At 37.9% G+C, this 17,391-nt stretch overlaps 2 protein-coding genes across 5 annotated transcripts in view; one reads left to right on the forward strand and one right to left on the reverse strand.

The window, feature by feature from the left end:
• Nucleotides 1-17,391, reverse strand: part of CEP85L (centrosomal protein 85L) — a 155,565-nt gene that overhangs the window by 52,486 nt on the left and 85,688 nt on the right. The gene's annotated exons all lie outside the window — the stretch shown is intronic.
• On the forward strand, nucleotides 735-10,710 carry PLN (phospholamban). 2 transcript variants are annotated; one of them, XM_075747980.1, is made up of 3 exons: nucleotides 738-939; nucleotides 5,048-5,089; nucleotides 7,637-10,710. In XM_075747980.1, the coding sequence occupies exon 3, from the start codon at nucleotides 7,760-7,762 to the stop codon at nucleotides 7,916-7,918; it is 159 nt and encodes a 52-aa protein (XP_075604095.1). In that variant the 5' UTR covers nucleotides 738-939; nucleotides 5,048-5,089; nucleotides 7,637-7,759; the 3' UTR covers nucleotides 7,919-10,710. The 2 variants fall into 2 exon arrangements, with proteins under 2 accessions (XP_075604096.1, XP_075604095.1); XM_075747981.1 differs by lacking the exon at nucleotides 5,048-5,089 and having other exon boundaries at nucleotides 735-939.

Consider the following 17,391-nt stretch of genomic DNA (forward strand, 5'->3'; position numbering starts at 1 on the left):
GCTGCTAATCCTATCCAAACAAACAGAACGGGTTCTCAAAAACCACTTGGATAGTTTCCAGCCACAAAACAGAGGCAGGGGGAGAAAAAGGGTGGGTATATTTAAAGGAAAGTTAAATACCTCAAATTATATAGGAATGATAATTTTTGAAGATGAACATATATATGCCAGATTTTATTTGGAGGAAAAAAAATAATCCTCTAACCCACAAATTAAGTTGAGAGGTTGGAAGAGGCTTGAAATACAGAAAAATTACTTCAGTTCAAGCATTGTCAGAAGATAGATATTGGAAAACACACATCATACACTGTAAACTGAATACCATCTGTGTAACAGAATTTTCAAAACTATGTATACTGAAGTGTAGTTTAAGAAACCCTTTGCACAAAAGAAAATCATTCCACATCAAAAGCCCATATGCAGTGTGATCACCCACACTGGAGAGTTAAGTTTTTTATTATGAAGAAACATTGGTGTAGCAAAAGCAACACATCCAAAACAGCTCCCTGACCAAATTCACATTTAAGTTCTTGTTTAAGAAAAGGCAGGGTGTGAGCAAGCAGCTCCCTTCGCTGCCCTGCTGAAACATGCCACTTCCTAGATTCCTTCGTCCTGCGGCTGCGCAGGTGGTCCCCCCGGCACACGGTTCCCCTCACGAGAGGAAAGCTCTTGCCCATGTTTAATACATTACTGCTGTGAGCAAGTTTAGAGGAGCGGCTGTCTGCGTCAGAAGGCAGAAATGGGACCAATCACAACTTGTGAGCTGCTGAATGACACCGGGAGTCCTGCCTCTGAAACTTTTGTTGTTTTTTTCCCCTCAACCTACTTCAATTGTTCCCACAACTTGGTCACAGACTCGGACAAGTTGCCAGAGATCTACAGACACTTCCCACAGCCCCGAGCAGGCTCCTCTGTGCTTCACTGACAGTCACACCAGAGGTAAGGAACCTCTCTTCTTCTATGCTTTTAATTCTTACAGCAAGGCACTGAAGCTGTAGTTTTCTACAAAAACTCCTCTACTCAAATTAACAGCTGGTTATAGTTGCTTATCAAAAATATGGAAGTGTAGGTATTACAGCTCTGAGTCAAAAATATAATGCTGTGGGGGACATGTTTTAGGGGTAATAGGCAACTCAGATTTTTCTACGTGCTGGTGGGACACTAGCTGTCCTTGGGTGTATTTATTCGGGTAGCATTACACCAGAAGGTGAGAAGCTTTCATCATTTTCCTCAGACTTTTGTCTCTCCTTTAAAATTTAATATGTTTTGTTTGGTTTTTAATGCAAAATCCAAAGAGAGTAATTCACTTAAAGTTTTGTAGAGACACTTCTGTTTGCCCAAAGCTGCCTATCCACAGCCCAGGAAAGGTAAAGTTCTTTCACCACTTAACTCAGAAAAGCATTTTTCTGATCTAACACATTGAGAAAGCAAACTTTTTTTTTTTTTTGCTGTATAATGAAAAAGTACCCTTAATTAAAAAAAAATGAAGTGGCTTATAGCAGTACTAGAACTGAAATTATTTGTGTTACTCAAACTGCAGTTCAAGCTACAGAATTCATATAGCATTTTTGCTGTGAATTCCTTTAAAGGTTTATTTTCTCCTGCTGGTCATTCTAATGCCAAACTTATCCTAGAATGCTTCTAATTACAGATAAATAATTTAGCTAGGATTTGTAATATCATGAACTGAATTTTGAATGCAGAAAGTAATCCCTTTATTTCTAACTAAGGGAAGCACGTACACACTGTACAACAAAATACAACCCCAGCTTTAAATCACTGCAAACAAATAAGAGTGCATCTGAAACAGAAACATGTCACATAAAGGACATTTTAAGAAATCCCACAGGAAAGTAGTGTTACATTCCCTAAACTACAAGACACTTTAGAACTAGAAGATTGCATTTGGTTTCTAGAGATTGATACATGGCTTAAGAGGACTTTCCTGGCATTAAGTTACTTCTCAGAAGTTGAATTTATCAACTATATTCTTCTTTCAATCAATGCCATGTCATTGTCCCCTGAGCTGCTACAAAGGTTAAAACCACAACTTGCAATATCCCCTTCCACTTCTACCTTTTATACATGCTAGATGTATTTTAATTTTTACTTCAGTTCAAATTGCACTTACCCTATTTCCTATTAGTAAGCAGTGTCATATGAACCACCAGAACCTAGAACCCAACTTGAAACTATAAAGTGTTAGGTACTCAGTGCATGCAGTGGAAGTAGTAGTTCATTTCCTAAAAGAAAGTTACTACGTAAAAGGCAAATCATACTAACAGATGGGAAAAAGGATAGGGTTATTATGTCTTATTTTGATTAGAGGAACAGATAAGTGTGGAGGCTGAAGCACCTGCCCAAGATCCCACTGCATAATCCTGCAACAACAGTTGCTTTGGGCTAGTTTTTAACTCTGGGTTAAATTCCCTGCATTAGCTCTGAGGCTACTCTAACAGACCAGCACACAGATGAAAGTCCCAGTTATCCACAAGGTACGTGGATAACTTCCAAAAACCAAAATGCCAAACCTGGCATGTTCAACTATTCATCAGTGTAATTTCTTTATATTTACACCTTTCACATTGTCATGGACTTGAAATACGTGTAAAGGCTTTTACTGCCAATCTTGCTTCTAGAATACTGAGAACAAAGCTAAAAAAAAAAAAAAAAAAAAAAGGAAGATTGTAAAAGGAATTAATGAGAGGGAAAAAAAGAATCTAAATTAAAGTGTGACCCTTCCCCTACCCTCTCCCAAACACATGAAAAATATCAACACCTCTGCACAAAACAGACTTTAAAAAAAAGGTAAAAAGGATAAAATGAGTTTGCTCTTACTACCAGAACTTCCCAAACTAAAAAGTGAGCAGAATTGTTGCTTCTTCCCCTATCCCAAGGAAATGCTTTCTGCATGGGATTGAAAAAGTGGTATCATATGCCACAAGTCAGTCTCTAGCCTTCTTCAATGACTCAATGTACTCCAGCTGCAGCTTTATTTCCCATTGCACAATTCCTTGCTCTTTTTCCACACTCCCACTCTCTTCCTCTGCCCATTTTCTTCTTCTATTTTCCTCCCTCAATCTGCCCTCTCCTGCACTACTGTCTGCATTCTTGCCTTCACCCATCCCAGTCTTTGTTTTTGACCTCCAGTCCTTTTTCTTTTAGCGCTCTTCTTCATAAATAAATTTAAAACAACAACAACAAAAAAACCCAAACCACCAACGTTCTGTTTTCTGCAATTCATCTCTTGAAATAACTAATACTCTTAATACCCTTCTTCAGTGACACGACTGCTTAGTGCAACACTCAGCCTAAAATCAGAATAAGCAACAGAATTCTGCACGCCTAGTGTAGATAAATAGAAAATCCAGCTGCTAGGGTAAATTCTAGCAACTCACCTCCAGACTATTTTGCTCTTTTAAAAAAAAAATAAAATAAATAAATTATGACATACCTTTATAAATCACTTCCGTGCTTGAAAACCTGTAAGCAACTTCTGTTTTATCGTTGGAAACTTTTACTCACTGAAGTGACAGCAGTGAGACCCTCTAGAGGTCTTCAGAGTTAAGTCAGACTGCTGTTTTCTTCATTCCCTTCTCACCCCTCATCTTCCTCACATGAAAAAGAAGAATTTTCAGACTTGGGAGGTCTCAACTGCAATGACTCCACTCTGTCAATGAGGAGGTATTTCACAGCAGAGTTCAAAGCAAAGCAATACAACTTGGAATAAGATATATACATTAACACAGGACAGCCAGTGAAGATGACAAGCATGCCTACACATCAACTGCAGCTGCTATGCACAGGCAGAGCTTTAGAACTCTGCAATGTCATCTCCTCTGGGGGCCACACAATCCACAGGCATCGGTGACAAAGGACTCCAGGTGCAATTCCACTCACAGAATTTAGTCCTGCACGCAGGTTCTTCTTTGTTTTAGCGCTACATACACAAATCTTTAAACTTACCTCCTCTGAACATGCAGAGAATGCCTCTTCCTGCCTACGAGTATCATGCTGCTCACACAAACAGCTACAGGAATTTCTTAGGCCAGGTAATTTTTGGTAACAGTTCTAAACACATACTAGACCAAGGATCACATAACTTGATGCTACCTTTTGCAGCACTATGTTTATGGTTATTAAGACATTTCTTTTCAATGGATAAAACCGAATTACTGGGTTTTGGGGACATCTCATTGTAAAAATCTATGCAATAGACCGTTACGCAATATTACTTTTTAACAAGGCCTTTTCAGGGCTTCACTTGGTCGTATGGGTCAGCAACAAAACAAATATGTCAAACCTCTTCTATTCCACTGATATCACTGCTGCATTTAGTAAACATATGACAGGAAACAGGCTGCATCTAAAATTGCTGTGGCATTTCCAAATGAGCCAAATTTATCCCGTGTGACTTCAACGGAGTCCATGTAGTTGCACCAGGAACAAGCATGGCCCAGAGTTTTCACTTTGGTCACATAGCTCCTCTCATTGTGAAGGACACCCAGGAACAGAGATAAAAATAACCTAATACAAATCAGGGAACCAGTCACATGTCAGTGAAGAAGGATGCAGTAGCTGTGACTGGTGACTCATTCTAGGGGACCAGGTGCAGGGGATCCCCTACATAGTAAAATATGGGGTCAGTCATGTGACCGCTTCCTGCAGATCCACGCTGTGTATAAAACGAGCCTTTCACATCCATGAACAACGCAGGATTAAACACACAACTGCACAGCGATGCAGCCAACAGTTTCTCCTATGCAATACGTGGTCTTGTTGCACATAAGTAACATTGACTTTAAAAAAATGTCAAATGTAGTTTGCCCCTTTGCTGCATTTTCCTTTCACGAAGTGGTGTGTGCATGCATAATACTTCTTAATATTGACCTAAAACATAAGCAGGGGACTAAACAGCAGAGAACAGCTCCTGTCTGCGGCAATGATCAGCCTTCATTTCAGTGGAATTATTTTTCAGGCTGTCCATTTTGACCTTGATAGCCACCCATATGCAGCTGTGTTACTGAATCTGTTTCTCTTTGTGCAGGCTTTAGGTGGGTGACAGCACCATGGAGGATTAACAAGCAAGGTATGTGTTTATTAGTCAAAGCCATGCACTTGTAAAGCCAAACTTGTTGAAATACAGACACAGAATTTGCTTCCTTTGCTTATAAGAAAACTTCTCCCACAGACAGGCCTAATAGGTAAAACAACATGTGGGTGTTTTAATAATTTCCAATTCCATATGAGCTTTTAAATCAAGTTATGCTATTTTGACCTTTACTCATCTTTTCTCTACACTCTTTTCTACCCTTAAAAGGTATATATTTTAAATTACCCTGCCTTTCTTTTTTAAGGTCCTTTATTGCCTGTCTGGTAATGTATTTTCAAACAGCTAATGTCAGAGTGACAGCTTGACTGAGCTTTCTGACCTATTGCTTGCTCCCTCACCAAAGGGAAGAGTATTTTTTTTTTCCCTTCCCAAGAGATCTCCCTGTCTCTCCTCACCTGTGTTGGCCTTGCATCTGTGATGCCCAACCAGCTAATACTGCCTTTTACGGAAGCACTTCAAAGCCCCAGGTCCTGCCCCTCGAGTCACGCAAGTGAAATATGGAGCAACATAGCAGTGCAGCTGCTTCTGTAAGTGCAGTAAATCCAATGCTGTATACAGAAATGGACTTATTGCGCATACACGCAGGTAAAAAAATCATGCTGTTCCAGTCCTTCTGAGGGCAGCCAGGAAGATGACAGATACGTTGCGGCGGCAGGTCACGCACAGCCCAACGCCCACAGATTGCACACACCCTGCATTAAAAAAATGACATAGCGAGTTGTGATGAAGTCATCCTCAGGAAATACTGTTCTCTGTGCAGTGTCTACCACATGAGCTAGTTAAACAGACTCCTCTGTACTAGCTTATATCCGTTAGTTGTTCGCTTACCATGCCTTGTCTGGAAGAGGATAAACAGCCTAATGCACCCCAGCCTGCACTGGGCTGGGAGAAGGAATATGCTGTCAGCCAAGTACTTAGGAATTCCTGTGCACGTCTTGCTTTTACTGCACTCGGGGCAGACAGTGACCAGCAAAGAGCTAAGCAGAATATACTTGGCAAGCACTTTAACTGCTTAAATAGGTGAAAACAGGTACAGCATAAAGTCAAACAAAGCTGAAAAATTATAGTCACTATGAAAGTAAGTTCCTGGTGCACATTTTGTTCACAATAAAGTTAAGATCAACTATAGCTCAAAACATCGTAACAAAATCTGAAGGTCAGTTTTCGGAGGAGATGTCATCCTATGGAATCCTCTATAGGTATTATCCATGTGTAATCTGGTTTCTTTTAAAAGTCTCTCTTTAAATACCAACACTGCCACTACAAGCACGTGTATTCTGCTCATACAGCACCATTTGACTCTACAGCTCCACGTGGAGGGATTAAAAGAGTCTAAAAGACACTTCTGTTTCATTTTAAGATTTTCCATTTTAGTTCATCTGACCACAAATTTGTGGACAACAAAGTACCTCTGATTCAGTCAGTCATCGTGTAATTTAGGCAGCAGATATCTAAGCAATGCTTTCCCTTTATGTGGCATATATGAGTAGATAGGAATTTCATTTATTGGAGAAAAATAATAGAGATGACAAGGAGAGGCCTTTTGTCAAAGATATCATGATATACAGTCATGAAACATTTAGTGGCAAGTGCAGCTTTAGGAGCAAAGTTTGAGAGATGCATATATCATCATCATCACCTTGAAAAACAATTTTTCACACTGCGATAGTACCTTCACCTCGCTATGAGCTAAGCAAGCGTATATCAAAGCCAGCCTTTTTCCATGGAAGGTTTGTACAGGAGAGTTTTACATCACAACTACTTATTGGAAGTTTTAAGACAATTGACACCCTGTGCTTCCATCTGCCATTAAAAGGGGGAAAATATACTTGAAATAAAACACTCACTTAAGAGACAAAGTTATATACATGCTTTATTTTGTTCCTCATAGCAGTCGTCCGCCTTTGCACCAACATTTTGCAACACATGGTCCCACATGTATATAAAAACAAATTTTAGTTCTTATTCTGTTTTTTCTGTTTACTGCTAAAATTCCCTATAGCAGCGATGCAAGGCTTTTAATTACGCACCATAAAGTATTTTTACTTGGAATGGAAATGCTTCAACAAGATTTCTTTCACTCCTTTTCAAAATAAGGTACTGGCAAATCAGATTACCTGCCCGTGTCAATAACAGCTAGCAGTAATATCCAGATCTAGCCATATCATCAGACTTTCACCTGTGCTTGAACAAATAAAGCGGGGTGGTGGGGAGGGAAGTCATCCATGGCCTTTCTACTGACTGTGAAGGATGGAGAGATTAGCATCTGAAGCAATGATCTGGGAAAATCCCACATATCTACAATTTCCATTTTACAATTCCTCACTACTGCTAGGAAGCAGGTGCTCAGTAGCCTTCAGGAATAAGAAGCGCAACACAGCACAAATCCTGTTTTAATATAAAAGCACTGTAAAGGCAACCTATTTATTTCAGGCATTTTAGAACTTTAAAACAATCTCCATTTGCACACATCAAAACGCTTTACTTCTGCATTTCTAACTCTTCACTTTCCTGCTTTCCCAGCTCCACAAAGGCTGTCTAAAACAAAAAGAGAAGATAACAGGCACTTTGCACTGTTCCTGACAACTTTTCTTCTTTCCTGCACTCCTAAAACCTCTGATTTGTGCCCTCTGCTTTCTTGTTGCCATGGAGAAGGTCCAATACATAACCCGCTCTGCTCTGAGGAGAGCCTCAACTATTGAGGTCAACCCACAAGCACGCCAAAGGCTCCAAGAGCTCTTTGTGAATTTCTGCCTGATTCTAATTTGCCTCTTGCTGATCTGTATCATTGTGATGCTCCTCTGAAGTTCCAGCACTTCTCTGCACTGTCCTCTAGGAAAGTCACCCCAAAGGGAAGAGAGACCTACACCCGCAACTCCCAATGCAAGGATCCTCTTGTGAGAGGGGCTAGCACTTGGACTTGAGCTGTATGCCAACCATCGTGCTCTTCTCTTTCTACCTTCTACATGTATTAAAAACACACTTCTGTGCAGAACAGTGTTTAGAGCCTGTTGTTACAAAGCTGTGCATGACCTAATTTGTCTGTCTCAGTCAAGAGATGTCTTTTCTGAATGGGGTAAAGTACTGCCTCTCCATGGAGCTGGTAAGTTCCTCGATGTTTTAGCTAGATTACTGAACAGCAACTTCGCTTTTGGGGCCCTGAGTGTTTTTAAATTTCTCTGAAAATCCTTAAGCCCTTGGAGGGGTTCTAAATTTGGCCCATGTTCACCCAAAGAATAGCTACAGGCACACAGCCTTCAACACAGCCTAGGAAAATTTCTGCTCTGCTTACTTCAAGGTGCCGCATCTTTGCGTTATCAACTGAAGGCATTCAAATTGTTTCAATGCTTTTACAGGAATATGAGAATAAACAAAAAATGTCTTCTAACTCAGAAATGAAAACTATTTCATATGCTTTTCTCCCTATTTAAGGGATTTTAAAATATATATTAAAAATGTATATATATGTGTGTATACGCACACAACTTGGATCTGGAAAAAAAAGGCAATTTCATTTACAGTATTTTTCACTAGATACATCCTTACAGATCTAAATGACATCTGGAAAGTTTTTTTCACAATGTTGTGCAGAAAAATTGACACTACCACACTAGTATCAAAGATTTCATTTTCTATAGTCATTTAAATGACATGACAATTGGCACAACTCAAAAATAATTCTGAGTTCTTAATATTTGGCTTCAGACAACTTTATTATGGCCTGCTGTAATTTATGCAATAATCTCCTTAGTTTAAAACTACAGAAAACATGGTATTTGCCAATGCCACACAATGTGGCTAAAGAATGTGGTAAAGAAAAAGGTTTAGGTCATTCTTACTGCTGTGATCAAAATGTATCAAACAAATGCAAGTAACACCACCACTCTCAACTGCAAATGCCTGTTAGAGAGCAAGCAAATACTTTCCTAAAATACATGATACATACCATTATGCACAGGAAGGAAAGCATTGCAGAAATATCTTTTCAACATGTAAACCACAGTCTATACACATAAAAGGTGAAGTTTCTACTCCAGCAGTTGTCAGTAACAAAACTGAGCAGAAGACTTCAAACTCTCCCAATGTGTTGCTGGCGTTAAACTAAAATTCCTAGAAACTTTATACAGTTTTCAAATTTAAAGAGAGCTCGAGAATCAACAGGTCAAACAGGCATTTATTTTTTAAACAGGCATCTTTCTATAGCACCCTATGTAAGCAATCCTATTGATGAATACAAAAAATGAAAACAATTTTATCCTAATATTGTATGCTGTCTTTAAGACTTAATATTCCATGAGTAGAGGTTGATAATGAACAGCTGAGGAAGAAGCGAAGAAATCTTTGAAAAAACTATGTACTTGATGGAATGCAAGCAAATCCAGTGGTAATGCACTTCCTATCTGGCAAATAGATATGCTGAGACCAGACCTCTGAAATAAGGTTAATCACTAAAGGAAATTAGCTGCCATATGAGGATTAGGGCAAGCACTGATGAGATCGGCAACACCCCCCCCCTTTGCAAGTTAGTATATTAATATTATTGATTCAAACTGTCAATGTAAATCTCAACTTTCATTTCATGCATTCTAACCACTCTCACAAATGCATGAGACTTTAGAAAGCACACTTTCTCTATTAATTCTTCTTCTTAAGAAAAGCTGCAAACACAGTCCATTTCTTCTGTGGGAAAAAATTAGAAAAATCTAAAGTTACTTTCTTTTCTTTTAAAATCTACCTTTTTGTGATGGATAGGGTTTCCAGTTTTAGTTTGCTTTGGAGGTGTTTCAAGAAACTTCAACTGGAAATAGACAACAGTATAGAAAACTCCCTGAAGAAAAGAGGTGTTAAGAATAAATTCTGAGGACACATTGGGACTATAGGTTTCACAAGCCAGTAATACATAAAAGTAAAAGTGAAGTATTGCTAAAAAAAAATAACAGCCCCTCCTTATAAAAACAAACCCATCACTTTCCTCTTATGTACCTGAAAAAACATTATTTATTTAAAAAACAAGAAACAAGAACAAAACCAAGGTATAAATAAACTGGAAGCCCTACTGTTATTTTATAGCAATGCAGATAAATTGCATGTACTGTACGGTTCCTTTGTGTCTTAGGGTTCTGCTGATCAGAAAAACTGCTACCATCCTCTAGATCACTAAATGATAACTGAACCCAGAGATTAAAAAAATAAAACCTTTTGTACCTAGTACATTCTTCTTTGTATACTTATATGGGCTTTAAAACTAACATCTACTGTATTTTTATTTATTAAAATGACTGCTTGAAGATATATTAATGCATAAAAGAAGATACTTAAATACAATTCCATTTAGAAAGAAGCATCCGTTCTAGCATCTACTTATTACAGTTATGTGAAAAAGAGCTAGTCATCACACAGCTTTCTGATTCTTTATACCTGTTTATTTGGTTTTGGTTTTCAACAGAAGTCTTGTCTGTTTTGCTATGTCCAGATCACTTCCAGATACTTGATTTACACTCACCAACTAGTGCACATAAGTGATCCTAATGAATTTTATGAAAGTGTAATCAAAAAGTTCACTACTTTTATGAGCCGCAATAAAATTTCCAAACACAGCACATAGCTTGGACTAAGTTTTCATTTCTCTGTACCACTCCACTCAAGGCTAGGTCTTTTTGCTAATTTCATCTTACGCACTGATAGACAGCAAAACAGGCAATGATCTGGTATTACTCTTACCCAAAAAACCGCCCAAGTGACATAAACTTCCATGGCAATTTTACACTGGGAAAGAGCTGAATCAGGAACAAGAATTTGCTGGGTTTAAAGATGTGTCTCCTCAGCCAGCTCTTCAGCAAACTTTAGTAAATCTACCCATTTTTCTCTAGGTGAAGACATGACCCATGTCAGAATTAGAAATTTGGTTCTGATCAAGCCAGGTCAGTAAGGCACTTTACAGCACAGCAGGTACTTACATTTCTTTATTAACTTTTCTGCATCAAGTTAGCAACGACTGCCCTTACCAGCAGAACTGAATGACTCAGTGAAAAGACAAATTTAAAATAGGCTTAAACAAAATTTTTCACAAAACATGCACAAATTGCTTGCCCCTCCCCAGCATAAAGAACTTTTATGTAAGTTTTGCTAATAATACACACAGAACAATAATCATGTCAGACATACATGCTCACACCAAGATGTACTTTACCTATATCCTCTCTAACAAAATTAGAGCAGAATAATGAACACAGTCATTTAGAGAGCATTCTTGTTCATATCTGGAAGCATATTAATATATTATAGATTACAGACCAGATACCTATATTTGTATGGCTATTAATAAATAGTGTCTGTTAGAATACAATTAGAAAGGATTTGCAAAGTCTTACAAGATCCATAGATATCTTTTATTTAACAGCAAATGTAGTCCTTTTAGCTTTGACCTAGATGTTAAAAATTGGGGGGAAAAAATAAAAGAAAAAAAATTGTTTTGCTTATGGAAGAAGATGACTGAACACCTCTAGCTCAATGCAAGGATTAAAAACAGAACAACAGGATTCCTATAAAAACTCGTGCTCATCTTGGTAAGAACCCTGGTAATATAAATTGCTTAAAATAGGCTCTAGATTTATTGTAATCTCTGACAGTTAGTTTAGTCAAACTGATTGCTTTATAAGCCCGTAATTTTTTTTTTTAAGATAAAAGAATGTCAAAAGTTCCATTTTTGTATAAAATATAAAATTATAAAACACTGCCCTCTTGTGATCTTCCCTAAAAACTTAGCTGGTTATTGAAAGGAAGTTTTGGCAACATTTCACTGTGAGAGCGAGTGGTCCTATTTGTTTCTTTCATTTGCATACACATCTATTTCTATATATGAAACACAGTTGTGAAGTTATTATCTTAAAATAAGCTATTGCGTATGTGCTATTAAAAGCACTATGGATGCATCCTCTGCTGGTCCAATTGAGATTCTTAATAAGGCATTTGCAAAGCTGCAATGAATCCTGCACAGCACGCTGCTGGCAAAATGCTATCTGTGTTGTGCAATGCCAAACCCTAGAAGGGTAGGAAACGCTTCTGTTAACTGAGGTACATTTTGCCCAGATGAGAAAGCGGGTTGGTTTGTTTGGTTTTTACCTCAGGAGATCTTTTAAAAGTAAATCTTCAGCAGTCTATTGCTGAAATAAATTAAGTCTTGAGAACAGTCATTCTTTTGCAAAATCAAGTACGCCTGAAGAGTACCATACACATTAAAAAAGTAAATAAAGAGCCAAATTGTATAAAATTCAAGTCCTTTCTCCATTAATCAGTTCTTCAGAAGTTCTTCAGTAGTGAAATGAAAGCTATCATTAACTTTAATATTTTAATTTTTTTTTATTTTTAAGGTATTTGGAAAAAAAGGCTTGTAGGAGCATCCAGATTTTTTTTTTTAAAATCTACTTATTGTGAACAAATATTTTTTTCTTAAGTGGCAGAAACTAAACACAGGTAAACAGCTAAGGACACAATGAAATTCATGTGAATCTGCATCGCTTACTACTGAAGGAGCAGCCCAAAGCTACAATCAAGAGTCTGCTGCAAGCACAAGAGGGCAGACTGATGCCCATTATGGATCTTGCTAACAACAGAGGTCTCAACCTGCTACTCAATTTTCTGCTTATTGTCTTGGTTCTGGTGCTGGCATTTATCCTTGTGAAGCTGATGTGAAAGAGGCTCTGCTTCCTTCTCAAACCTTGTTTTGCAATGATAATGTAGACATTTCAAACCATCTGAATACAAATATGCAAAGACTGCAAAGACTGAAATATCTGACAGAGAAAGTGTTTGCATACCTATTTTGTCAGAGAGCGATCCTAAAAGCTGTGCACAATTAGCTACCTGCCACTGAGTAAAGAAAGCATCTAGAGCCTTAGTGAGTACATGAATAAATCCAAGTATGCGTCAGCAGTTATTGTAGTTTTCTTACTGCTACAGCTGACTTGTATTTAAAGATCTAGAAAAGATCTGAAGCCTTCGAGGAACATCATTTCTGCAAAGGGGACAGCAGAAATCAAATTTTTAAAATGGGATTTCTGTAGAATGTGTACTTCATGGGAAATGTCACAGATACAGCAGGAATGGAGCTCAAAACACCTACACTGGATTGATAGCACGCATCAAATTACCTGTGGAGAGGAAAAGCAGAGATGCTGCGGATGGAAGCAAGGATATCCATGAAAAGCAGCTTGCAGCAGCTGAGATAGGGATAAGTTAAGTTTAAATATGAAAGCATAATTACTAGTTACACCTTTTTTGACACCTGCAGTTCACAGCAGCACCTTAAAAGCCAGAAGCCATTAGTGTTATGCAGCAGTATCAAAAGAAGAAGCTGTCAAAACAACCGAAAACCAAATGACCATTAACAAGAGCTATCGTAACTATGCCTACAAAGCCATTAACACTGCCACGTACACTAGCAGTAGGTGCATCTGCACACAGGTGTGCTGCTACATCCTTAACAAGCCGGATTTAACACTTCAAGTGTGCAGCATGGGAGCCCTCAAGCTGTATTTGACATACCACTTGCTACTTGCCAGTGCAATCACCCAGTCTGTAGCTTGTCCTCAGATTAAGCATGTAACATAAGGTTCTTACAGGACCTTCTTCTATGGCTGTCTGCAGGATGATGCACTTTCCCCACAGGTCCCTGGGAAGGACAGTGTCCAAGAAGAGCTCGCTTCTGCTAGAATTATTTGCCCAGAAGGTAGCTCTACACACCTGAGAGATGCTGGTAAAGGTGGCAGCCAGACTGGGGCCAAACAGCTCTTAGCATCTCTCTTTCCCAAGTACAACGTGGGAAAAAAGTGCACCAACCCATACGCATTGTACAGTAAACTTTATGTCATACGTACACATATTAACAGTCTTTTGCACACATGCAAAAGAGACAGATATTGCTCATGGGGTGGGGGAAGCCCCAGCTTCCAGCTTTCTATTGCCAACAGCACATCCCTGATTCAGCACGTATAGTGTTGAGCCAGCACTTCTCACAAGTGCTGACTATATTACAGAGCTGATCTGCTCATGTTCACTCTCAGGACTTCCAGACAATTGCTGTCATTGTGAGGTGGTTCAGTTATCTGGAAGACACCCATCTAAATTGGATTGACAAAAAGACTTTTCACAGGAAAAAGCCAGTATGTCTAGGGAAATGGAAAGTTTATGAGAGTTCTACCATTAACAGACATCCATGTTCTACTCTATGCTACCTGCTCCAAAGCCTAGGCAGCACTAGCTGGGCAGCACAGATAGTCAAAACAAAAGCTTTTCTCTGCTCTGCTCTGAAATATGTGCAATAAACATTTAACATAGCTTCTGCAAACTACACATGTATAGCTTTTCTATGTTGGTATAGTAATATCAATTCCTGTCTGTTTGCATTTAAAGCAGAAAACTGCACAGCTACATCACTGTAAGCACTTTATCACTTAATTTTGTAATCTTGGAATATTCTGCTTTTAAAAAAAATAAATCTGTAAATTTATATACAAGGGATATATGTTGTAACAGTTAACATAGTTATGTATTATTTAGGAGGATTTCTGCTGGTGCTTGACATGGATGGCACAAAGCATACCACAACCATAGAAACCAATACGAAGCCCACTCTAGTCTAAAGAAGAATAGAAATGGTTTTGCCAAGAAAGTGGCAATTCACTGATACATTGCTTGGGCAAACCCCCTGATGCTTGGGCTTGTACAAAGCTTATTGTCTATATGCTCTTCTGTATATTCAAAAGTTTTCCTATCTTATGGAAACCACCGTGACAGTTTAATAGCTAAAATTAGACAAATGAGTTAGCTCTGACAAAAAATTAAAATAATGTATTTCTTTTTAACAAAAAAGGAGAAAGATGAGTCTACTGCCACCAACAACCACAAATTTCCAGATCCAAATTACACACAAAGGAAGTCTAGAAGAAACTGTCACTAGCACGTAGAAACAACCCCAAGAAACAACCCCACAGTCTCCTCTCAGCCAGCAATGAAAACTACAGCATCTTCAACAAATGTTGAAATACACTGCTGAAACGGAAACATGCATTCTCCTGAGATGACATATAAAACTGGCAAAGTTCTCAGTTAACTAATGCCAAGTCTCTTTTTCCAATCACGCCTGGTCCAAGTTCAGTTTCCCATTGTCTGCTGGCGCTTACTCCAGACTGAGCCCCTATACACGCTATAACGAACGGAATCCCAGATGTTGGACTAACCACTTCACACCAAAAGGAACAGAACTTAAAAGCTTAATTGTTGCTCACAGTGAAGGAGTTCACTCTGCTAACTAAAGGTGATAATTCTTCATCTTAAAAAGTTTTATCTTGCTGAAAAATATAGTTTCATCAAAATGTGACACAGGAAAAATGTTGATACTAATAATTTTTTGTTTTCTGATCTGCCAGGATCGTAAGAAAAACTAGTTTTGTGCTAACATTTAAGAATAAAGTTTTCTGTGGCAACACTATTATTTGAAGAACATTATAACTTTTTCTTTCAATTGAAGTTTTACAACTTTTCTTTACCAGTGTTTAGGTATGCATGCAAGTTTACTTTCTTCCTTCTCTATTTGAAATGATAATTGTTGTAGTATCTCTAAATTTCTCAATGCATTAAAATTTAATTTCCAGTAACTTTTATGTAAATGGTATGAACAAGGTAATGTTTTCCTCATTAAAGAAAAAACAGTAAGCTAGATACATTAAAGGAAAAAGATGCACTTAAGCAATTTCCATCTATTATCTCTACTATATTCTGTCACAAGTTAGCACACCATGAAGAAATCATACAGATGTCCCATACACTGGAAAAGCAGAGACTCATCATGTGATGCCTACAACATTGTACAGAGCTAGTAAGTAGATATGTGACTTTCTGAAACCTTCCTTCTTATTGTATTATCTCCCACAATTTTAAAGGCATGCTTTCATTTTAAACTTCATTTCTGGACTAGCATACAGTATGTACCTAGGTACGTTCAGATAATAGGATAGATAATAGGATCAGGCTTTAAGAAATGCCTTTACATGAAAATACACAGCCTTTTTATCCAGATTTGTATGGCTTCCCAGTTCAGTCAATGGGAACCGCTATCGTGTATTATAAGCATTTTTTCCCTTAACACAGGCCTAATCACACACCTCCTTACTTGGGGGTTAAAAAAAGAAAATAAGGCATCACAATGGTCATGTCTGCTGAAAGATTGGCTGTATATTGAAAATAATAAAGTGTATGGTGAAATAGAAATTCAGCATGGAAATTATTTTCATTGTAATACTATTAAAATCTGTTCCCTGGAAATGCACAGAAGAATGTTTATCTTCAAAAAGCATACATTAAATAGTACACATTAGCTAGAGAAAAGAATTTTCATATACAACTCCATGACGTCACACAATAACCATAGACCAGATCCTCCTTGGAGGTTATCATACAAATGTACAGACATCACACCCACACCTGAAGGATGCACCTTCTCTGAAGAGGTGTTCTGTTGATCCACGGCATCTTTTCTGCAGTTGCAAACCTGACCATGTCCTGAAAAAATCTCAATGTAGCTGTAAGGTCTTCTACCCAACACTCTGAGCTTCCCTTACAATGCACAGTAAATATTTTATTTTAAAAATCATGGTTTAAAGTTGGAATGGAAAAGTCACATTATAGGCTTTTTAATTTGGAGAGCAAAGTTTAACAAAAAACCAACACGTAGATGCTGAATTCAGTCAAATTCAGACTATTAAGGAAGCAGAGAATCTTAAGATTAAGAGCAATTAAACCTTGGAAGAGCTTTTAATGGCAGTAATACATTATCTTTTACAGTAAGCTTAAATTGAAAGCTTGCCTGATTTTATAAAAATTAACCTAATTCAGAGTTTTGTGGGCTAAACTGTCTATACTCGTCTGTAAAGGCATAAAAATTTATTTGTAGATTATATTGTTAAGTCCAATAGCTGTTCCTTAACCATTGCTTCTTTAGCGATAGCTGCCCTCTATAGTCTCTCCCTCTAACAGCCTACCTTAAAGATTCACAAAGCTGCTCTAGATTCTCAGTTAAGAGAAAAATTCATTTTATCTTCTGTTCATGGCAATGGTGGTTTTAAAGTAAAAGGATGATAAACTGTAATTTTTTTCAGTCCTGTAAAACCCACTGCGTTTCCATCAGCATACATACTTATTAAAAGCAAAACAGCAAAAATAACTCCCACTACAAGGAAAAGAAAAATAAAGTTTCTATAGAGGTGGTGGTTTTTTCCCCC

The sequence above is a fragment of the Balearica regulorum genome, chromosome 3, assembly GCF_011004875.1.
Source record: "Balearica regulorum gibbericeps isolate bBalReg1 chromosome 3, bBalReg1.pri, whole genome shotgun sequence".
NCBI lineage: Eukaryota > Metazoa > Chordata > Aves > Gruiformes > Gruidae > Balearica > Balearica regulorum.

Coding starts and splice junctions, on each gene's coding strand:
- PLN (XM_075747981.1), top strand. CDS start 7,760: ATGGAGAAGGTCCAATACATAACCCGCTCTGCTCTGAGGAGAGCCTCA.